Here is a 9,412-nt window from a genome sequence, read left to right on the forward strand (position 1 = left end):
TCTATTAAAAAAAAGTGGGGCCAGATTTATTTGTCCTATCCTTCTATATACAAATAATGTTATATTAATTAAATTATATATCTATGTGCTATAGTAAATATCTCTATGTCCTATTAGTTTTTAAATATATATATACTAATGAAAAACTTTTAAATTTCTATCTAAAAAATTTCAGGTCAGGTCCAGCAGGGTGAGTGCAACCTTGACCTAAAGATGGCCCTTCAGGGATCAATGAGAGATATAGTTTGGGATGAGCAGATTCTCCAGCCAGGCCACCACGAACACAAGCAGCAATTGTGGTGATGCCTATCACTTGATCCCTGAGCAGCTGGAGCTACCAGAAAGAATTCCTGGGCCCATCTAAAATGGCCACAATGGCCGTGAGAGTGGGAGGGCAAAGAAGGATGAAAGTCATCTTTGTAGCCCCCCTGGTCATCACTGGAGGCTGTGGTGGGCAGCTGAGAGGGGAATGCTGATGGCAGAGCGCTGCTGCAAAGGGTTTCCTTTCCCTCTCTCTGTCCCACATGCTCCTCACTTTTTGCCTGCAGTAGGAGGTGCTCGTCTTTGCCCAGCTGTGAGCCCCCCAAGCACAGCTGTGTGCAGGAAGACTTCTTTCAACGGCCGTCGTGCAGCATTCTTGAGAGCCGATGTCCCAGTTCACGGCACTCGTTCATTGCCTGCATGTGGGCGGCCGGATCCTGTGCCAGGCGATGGAAGAGGTTGGGTGGCTCGGCGGTTTTGACATCTGGGGGCAAGAGAATCTCCTGAGGAAACGTCCGGTTGCCCACAACAAAGTGGTCAAGGCGTTTCTCCTCCAGGGAGCCGTGCAGGTACTGCATGGCATCCTCCAGCCGCTGCCGGAAATGCGTCATGCGCCAGCCTGACAGAGGTACAGTGTTCAGGAGGTGCATCACAATGGTCTTCAGGGTATAGGTGGAGAAGCCTATGCCCAGAAGAGCTCGGGCCAAGACATGCAGGCACTTGAGGGTGCCAGCTGTTAGGTGGAGCCTGACGGGTAATGAGACTGAAGAATTTCATCTCTGCCACGGCGTAGGTCTCAGGCCACACTGTGCTTGGGGTGAAGAGGGCCTCTGTAGGCTGGCTGCTCACATAGATGTCTGAATTGCCTACTTGCACTCCTAAGAGCAGCTCAACCGTCAGGCTCTCTCTGCCTCTGGTCACCTTGAATTTGCAAGCAGCGGCTGGAGGGCAGCAGCACTAATTGCCAACTGTGTGACTGAGGCAAAGCCGGCCAGGACGCTCTCACCAACTGGTAGAACCAGCGGGCAGTTTTCTCCACATCCAGGTAGGAGCCGGTGCAGAGGGTGTTTAGGAAGTTGGGCTCCTCATTCCTCCTCTGCTCTTCTTCTGGGTGGTGGAGGGAGCACAGCACGTTCTCATCCTGCTGCTCCCTTGGGCAGGTGCACACCGGCTCCCATGCGGATGAAGAAGTTCCTACCGGGCAACTGCTCTGAGGTGTCCATCTCCAGATGGAAGGTGTGGCTTGGGGGAGGAGTGAGAGGTACAAGGACACGGTACACCACATCCTCCTCCCGGGGACTCCAACCTTCAAAGGCACTGCCCACCCCAATGGCTCGTTGCGGCACTGGGTATGAACTGTTTGACAAGAGGTGTCCAAAGAACATCATGAAACTGTCCATCAGGAAATTTGTCATCTCGCTACCTTCCATCAGGTGTTCTATATGCGCCTCTAAATGCTGTCTCAGGCTGTGGGTAATAACATCCTCTTCTACTTCAATTTCAACATCATGGTCTTCTCCTTCCCACACAATGGCATCACGGTTTTCTTCCCTTCATTTCCACCACCATCACCATCTCCTGCCCCCTCCTCCCGGCCATTGTTGGCTGGCTGGCGGCTCCTTCTGCTGCGGATAAACCACAGCCACAAGAGGAGGCCCAGGAGTCCAGCCAGAGCCCAGAAGTCCCCCTGTTGCAAGGCAGCCCAGAGCAGGGCTCCCCAGGCCCTGACACTGCGCTCCAGGCTGCTCTGCTCCAGTTCCTGCAGCAGCCGAGTCATCTCTCTGTCCAGGAGCTCTGCACGCAGCTCCATGCGCACCACGGGTGACCTCATCCAGCCCATCACCCACCATCTGTGGGTACTGGATGAGGGTTTGCAAAAGCTTAAAAAGAAACATTTCACAGCCATGGCCTGCAGGAGGAGAGAGAGAAGGGTTTGAGTGGGCTGAAAGGGAGGGAAGGAGGTAGAGGGGAGGGAGTACGAATGGGAGCAGCGGGGATGTGGAGCAGGAAGAAGAGGGCTCCAGGGCAGCTGGCAGGCAGCAAGGCCTGTCCCACTGCCCCAGCAGCAGTAGCACCATTGGGTGCCCCAGGTGTTCTGGTGAGGGATTGGCCCTGGATGCAGAGGGACAACCCAGCCCCAGGGGCAGCGTTTCAGCCCCGGCCCTCGCCCAGCACAGCCTCGCCCCTGTGTGTGTGCACTCACCACTTGTCCAGGCTCAACTGGGGCAGCGTTACCTGCTGGGGCCATCTCTAGCTGCCCCCACTGTGACACAATGCCTGTGATGTAACAAGAGCCAGATCACATCACAGCCAGGACAGCCCTGCCCTTTGTCCCCACCCCGGCTCAGCAACTTCCTGTGGCCCTGATGTGATGCTTAAGGCTGCCTTGGAGTTAATCTTCTTCCAAGAACTTCCATTCTCCTTTCTTTTGCGTCTATTATCATCTGTTCTTCAGTGGCAGTCACATGGAAGAGCCATGTTTGAAGGGACCCTTGAGGGTGTTGGAGTCCAAGCCCGGACTCCACACTGCTTGAGCTGAAGTTAAATCTCTGAGTCACAGAGGTTGGAGAAGACCTTGGAGATCTTTTGTCCAACTGCCAACCTGACACTGCCTATTCCACCAATAAACCATGTTCCCAAATGCTCATCAACAGACCCTTTAAATGCCTCCACGGATGGTTACTTAGCCTTTTCTCTGGGCACTGTGTTCCCAAACTTGAGAAGCTTTTTGGTGAAGGAAGTTGTCCTAGGATCCAATCGAAATCTCCCCTGGCGCAACTTGATGCCCTTTCCTCTTGTCACAGTGCTTGTTCCCTGAGAGAACAAGCCATCCCACACCTGGCTACTGCTTCCTTTCTGGTTGTTGTGGAGAACGATTAGGTCCCCCCTGAACTTCTTTTTCCTCATGTGAAACACACCCAGTTCTCTCAAACGCTTCTCATCAGACCTGTACTGCTGTCACCAAAAATCCTCCAGAATCCATGGGACAATAAAACCCTCTAACACTGCATTTTACTGTTAAAAAAGCAAGGCATTACTTTATTCACAATCCTGAGTGTGTCCATGTCCTAAAGAATCCCGGCCTCTATTCAGACACCAATGCAACTGGTTTTCACCTCTTTATTAATTTTTAGGGAAGAAAGAAATGAATGTCCATTGGTTCTAAATGACATAATTCCCTTTCATTGATGAGTAATCTCTCCTCTACTGGTTATTAATTCCTCCCTGTTCATGCGAATTAAGTCCTTATTTTTAATCTTTTTATTCTGTTTTTGCCCCGGTACGGACTTTCCGTTACATATCCCGAGTCTCCGTTAGTCTCTTCTTTACCTTCTTGTTTCTGTAAAATATCTTAGTGGTGCATAAATTCTGCATCTCGATTTCCAACTTCAGCAACCCACCTTTCTCTCCCTATTAGTTACCTTATCAAAAGTGAAAGCCAGGCCACCCCCTGAAACTGAAAGTTTCAGTGTTTTCCCAAGCTGTGCTCCCACAATAGCAGCTCATGTCAAATGCTGCTGGATGCAAGGCAGAAAGTGGATTCTACACATTGTGTACTATTAATTGAAACAACTGATTAAAAGGTTAAATAAAACCATGAAAATATTGGAAAAGAGATATCATTTCCAGCAGGGCCACAGTGGTTGCAGGATTCCGCTTTGCCACCCTGACAGAGTCTGGACACCTCAGTGTGGTTCTGCTTTGTCCTTGGGAACTGCCCATCCCTCCACAGGGACTGGCTCAGTAGTGCCCCCAAAATCTCCCTGGCAGCACATGGGTGTGCTTGGCTTCCTCCTTGTGCTGGAGGGGTCTGGCCTTTGCTGCCACTGCTATCGTGGCCTGTTCCAGCCTTCCACTGTCGACACAGGCATGTTTGGGGCCTTCAGCTCTGCCCTGTGCCCTCAGCACAGGCCTGATGTGCAGGCCTTAGCAGGGAGCTGCAGGTCCAGGCCCAGCCCTTCCCCACATGCACACACATACTCTCAGGGACTTGGTTCCCACCCATAGCAATAATTCAGTGAGATTGGGATCCAGGATCTCACAACCCACACAAGAGAAAGGATCCCCCTACAAAAGGAAGAGCTGCCAGAGGGAGGAAAGAAACTCCTCCAGTCCTCTGAGGGCAACTGACATCCTTTATCCACAGCAGGGTGATTTGGGCAAGCCAAGCGTCTGGAAAGGGTTCTTTCTCTCTCTCCCCTGCTCAGGTTGCTTTAAAAACATGAGAAAGCTACTAGAGAGAAGGGAGAAGATGGATGTTCTGCAGAGGCAAGTAGCTCTCCAGCCCTTCACCTTGTGTGCTCTGCAGGAGCAGAGTGGGATCCCTAATCTCTGGCTCCAGCGAGAGGCCAGTGGTGGCTGCGTTCTACCCTGAACAGAGCTCCCCTTGGAAAGGATCGCTCTGCTCTCTTGAGACACCTGGTGCAAAATGCCCAGTTTGTGTGAGGGAATAGGAGAACAGAGAACAGGTCTGGGAGTGTTAAAGGCCTGGTGGCTGGGGCCTGGAGAAACCTGGTCTACTGGAAGGTGTCCCTTCCCATGGCAGGGGGGTTGGAACCAGATGAATTTTAAGGTCCCTTCCAGCCCAAGGCATTCTGTGATTTGATGAGCAGAGGGCCGGGTGGCAGGAGGCCTAATTTGGGATGAGAAGCCATTCAGCACTCTCAGTTGGCCGAGCTCAATGCGACTGTTCACGAGCACAGACTCACAACTGGTGTGATTACCAGACACTAGGCCTGGTTGTGTTCCATACAAACTTGAACAATCCAGATTCTGGAATAGCACTCTTTATTGAAGCAAAGGGGAAAGCAGTTTCTGGATTGCCAGTCTTTAAGGCTGTTCCTACAGGGCATTACTATGTGTTGGGCCAAATCTATGGTGCTATATTTGTAAAAAATAATACCTTATCAAATAAATTAACTCTAGTTTATATTATATATATATCTGAAAATTTCAAAACTTCTCTACTCATATATAAAACATTAAGGTCAGCTGCAACAGAGGCTGGAGATGACAGTCTAGGTGCAAGGCTGACCTAAATGTGTCCCTTAGGGACAGGGGGAAACACTGTGAGAGTTTATAAATGCTATACTACTATATACAAAAATATTATGATTATTAGATTTAATATCTATATGCTATATTAAATATCAAAGATATAGGAAATATTAATTAAATATATGCATTAAAAAATTATTCTAAAGTATATATTAAAAAAATTTAGAGGTCAGGTCCCGCACAGTGTGTGCAATGCTGACCTAAAGATGTCCCTTCAGGGAAACAAGGAGAGATACAGTTTTAGGAATATTAGCGATGCCTCTCGCTTGATCCCTGAGCAGCCAGAGCTGTCAGAAAGAATTCCTGGGCCCATCTAAAATGGTCACAGTGGCCGTGAAGTGGGAGGGCAAAGGAGGATGAAAGTCATCTTTGTAGCCCCCCTGGTCATCACTGCAGGCTGTGCTGGGCAGACTGCTGAGAGGGGAATGCTGATGGCAGAGTCTGCTGCACAGGGTTTTCCCTTCCCTCTCTCTGTCCCACATCCTCCTCTCTTTTTCCTTGTGGTATGAGGTGGTTGTCTTTGAGCAGCTGTGAGCCCCACAAGCACAGCTCTCTATGTGAAGACGTCTTTTCACTGGCCGTAGACGACAATTCTTTCGATCCGATCCCAAAGTTGTTGGTACTCCCTCATCGCCTGGGTGTGGGCGGCCGGATCCTGCGCCAGGCGATGGAAGAGGTTGGGTGGCTCGGCCGTTTTGACATCCGGGGGCAAGAGAATCTCTTGAGGAAATGTCCGGTTGCCCACAACAAAGTGGTCAAGGCGTTTCTCCTCCAGGGAGCCACGCAGGTACTCCATGGTATCAGCCAGCCGCCGCAAGACTTGCCTCTTGCACCCACCGTGACACGGGTATGGTGTTCAGGAGGTGCATCACAATGGTCTTCATCATGTAAGTGGAGAAGCCTATGCCCACCAGAGCACAGGCAAAGAGCTGCAGGCATCTGAGGTGCCAGCTGTCACGTGGAGCCTGATTGGCAATGTGCCTGAAGAATTTCATCTCTGCCACGGCGTAGGTCTCAGGCCACATTGTGCTTGGGTGAAGAGGGCCTCTGTAGGCTGGCTGCTCACATAGATGTCTGAATTGCCTACTTGCACCCCAAAGAGCAGCTCAACCGTCAGGCTCTCTCTGCTCTGGTCACCTTGAATTTGCAGCAGCGGCTGGAGGGCAGCAGCACTAATTGCCAACTGTGTGACTGAGGCAAAGCCGGCCAGGACGCTCTCACCAACTGGTAGAACCAGCGGGCAGTTTTCTCCACATCCAGGTAGGAGCCCAGTGCGAGAGGGTGTTAGGAAGTTGGGCTCCTCATTCCTCCTCTGCTCTTCTTCTGGTGGTGGAGGGAGCACAGCACGTTCTCATCCTGCTGCTCCCTTGGGCAGGTGCACACCGGCTCCACGCGGATGAAGAAGTTCCTGCCGGGTATGTGCCCTGAATGGTCCATCTCCAGATGGAAGGTGTGGCTCGGGGGAGGAGTGAGAGGTACAAGGACACGGTACACCACATCCTCCTCCCGGGGACTCCAACCTTCAAAGGCACTGCCCACCCCAATGGCTCGTTGCGGCACTGGGTATGAACTGTTTGACAAGAGGTGTCCAAAGACAAAGGTGAAGTTGTCCATCAGGACAGTTGTGTCTTTGCAACCTCTCTTCAGATCCTGAACAGGCCACTTTATCATGTGCACTAAACCCATCTCAGGGCATTCTCAAAGTGAGTTCTTCTTCTTCTTCATAGACATCTTCATTGCCTTCTCTCTGTTCCTCTTCCCCCTCACCATTGTGTCTGGCTCGTGGCTCCTTCTCCGGCAGACAAACCACAGCCACAGGAGGAGGCCCAGGACTACAGCAGAGCACAGAAGTCCTCCTGTTGCAAGGCAGCCCAGAGCAGGGCTCCCCAGGCCCTGACACTGCGCTCCAGGCTGCTCTGCTCAGCTCCTGCAGCAACCGAGTCATCTCTCTGTCCAGGAGCTTTGCACGCAGCTCCATGTGCAGACGGGTGTCCTCATCCAGCCCATCACCCACCATCTGTGGGTACTGGATGAGGGTTTGCAAAAGCATGAGAAGAAACATTTTTGCAGCCATGGCCTGCAGGAGGAGAGAGAGAAGGGGTTTGAGTGGGGCTGAAAGGGAGAGAAGGAGGTAGAGGTGAGGGGAGTACGAATGGGAGCAGTGGGGATGTGGAGTAGGAAGAAGAGGGTCCCAGGGCAGCTGGCAGGCAGCAAGGCCTGTCCCACTGCCCCAGCAGCAGCAGCAGCAGCAGCAGCACCCATTGGTGCCCCAGGTGTTCTGGTGAGGGATTGGCCTGGATGCAGAGGGAGAACCAAGGCCCCGGGGCAGTGTTTTGGCCCCGGCCCTCGCCCCAACGCAGCTTCGCCCCTGCGCTGTGTGCACTCACCACTTGTCCAGGCTCAACTGGGGCAGCGTTACTGCTGGGATCCATCTCTAGCTGCCCCCACTGTGACACAATGCCTGTGATGTCACAAGAGCCAGATCACATCCACAACCAGGACAGCCCTGCCCTTTGTCCCCACTCCACCGCAGCAACTCCAGTGGCCCTGGTGTAATGCTTAAGGCTGCCTTGGAGTTAATCTTCTTCCAAGAACTTCCATTCTCCTTTCTTTGCATTTATTATCATCTGTTCGTCAGTGGCCGTCACATGGAAGAGCCATGTTTGAAGGGACCCTTGAGGGTGTTGGAGTCCAAGCCCGGACTCCACATTGCCTGAGCTGAAGTTAAATCTCTGAGTCACAGAGGTTGGAGAAGACCTTGGAGATCTTTTGTCCAACTGCCAACCTTACACTGCCTATTCCACCAATACACCATGTTCCCAAATGACACATCAACAGGCCTTTTAAATGCCTCCAAGGATGGTGAGTTGGCCTTTTCCCTGGGCCGTCTTTTCCCAAACTTGAGAACCTTTTTGGTGAAGGAATTTTTCCTAAGATCCAATCGAAATCTCCCCTGGTGCAACTTGAGTCACCTCTTGTCCTACTGCTTGTTCCCTGAGAGAACAAGCCATCACCCACTTGGCTACCACTTCCTTTCACGTGCTTGTAGAGGACCACTAGGTCCTCCCTAAGTCTCCTTTTCTCCATGCTAAAAACCCCCCAGTTCTCTCAGATGCTTCTCAGACTTCTACGCCTGTCACAAAAATCCTCCAAAATCGTTGGGACAATAAACCCTCTAACACTGCATTTTTAGTGTTAAGAAAGCAAGGCATTTCTTATTCACAGTGCTGCGGGGGGGGAGGGGAGGTGGCCAACAGAATGAAGATAATGAGTGGAATGGAGCATCTCTCCAATGAGGAAAGGCTGAGACAATTGGGATTGTACTGCCTAAAGAGGGAAGGCTTTGGGGTGACCTAATTGCAGCCTTCCAGTGCCTGAAAGGAGCCTACAAGAGAGATGCAGAGAGACTTTTTGCAAGGGCATGTCGTGAGAGGAAAAGGGGAAATGGTTTAGATTTAAGAGGGCAGGCTCAGTTTGGAGAGTAGGAAGAAAGTCCTGAGTGTCCGGGTGGTGAGGCAGTGGCACAGGTTGTCCCAAGAAGCTGTGGATGCCCAATCCAGGCAGTGTTAAAGGCCTGTTGGGGCTGGGGCTTGGAGAAACCTGATCTGCTGAAAGGTGTCCCTTCCCATGGAGGGGGGTTGGAACCAGATGAATTTAAGGTCCCTTCCAGCCCAAGGCATTCTGTGATTCGATGAGCAGAGGGACCGGGTGGTGGGAGGCCTAATTTGGGATGAGAAGCCATTCAGCACTCTCAGTTTGGCCAAGCTCAATGCGACTGTTCACGAGCACAGACTCACAACTGGTGGGATTTACCAAGCCTCTGGGCCTGGTTGTGTTCCACACAAACTTGAACAATCCAGATTCTGGAATAGCTTTCTTTATTGAAGTAAAGGGGAAAGCAGTTTCTGGATTGCCAGTCCTAAATGCAGTGACTACCGAGTGTTAATATGTGCTGAAACAAGAGTGGGAGATCTACTGGTGCTATATTGATGTATACTAATATTATATCAAGTGAACTACCTATAAACTATAAGTATGCATTACTAAAAAAAATTATCTAGTTATATATTAAGAGATTAAGGTCAGCTTCAAC

At 51.1% G+C, this 9,412-nt stretch overlaps 1 protein-coding gene and 1 pseudogene across 1 annotated transcript; both read right to left on the reverse strand.

The window, feature by feature from the left end:
- Nucleotides 1-506: 506 nt before the first annotated feature.
- Nucleotides 507-1,712, reverse strand: LOC116788450 (inositol 1,4,5-trisphosphate receptor-interacting protein-like 1). The gene is given in 4 exon segments (XM_032691291.1): nt 507-986; nt 988-1,197; nt 1,199-1,435; nt 1,437-1,712. Coding segments are annotated over 4 exon segments (1,074 nt in total). The 5' UTR covers nt 1,692-1,712; the 3' UTR covers nt 507-614.
- A 3,956-nt stretch (nt 1,713-5,668) lies between these two features.
- Nucleotides 5,669-7,711, reverse strand: LOC116788741 (annotated as a pseudogene).
- Nucleotides 7,712-9,412: the final 1,701 nt, after the last annotated feature.

Source organism: Chiroxiphia lanceolata, chromosome 6, assembly GCF_009829145.1.
Source record: "Chiroxiphia lanceolata isolate bChiLan1 chromosome 6, bChiLan1.pri, whole genome shotgun sequence".
Taxonomy (NCBI): Eukaryota; Metazoa; Chordata; class Aves; order Passeriformes; family Pipridae; genus Chiroxiphia; species Chiroxiphia lanceolata.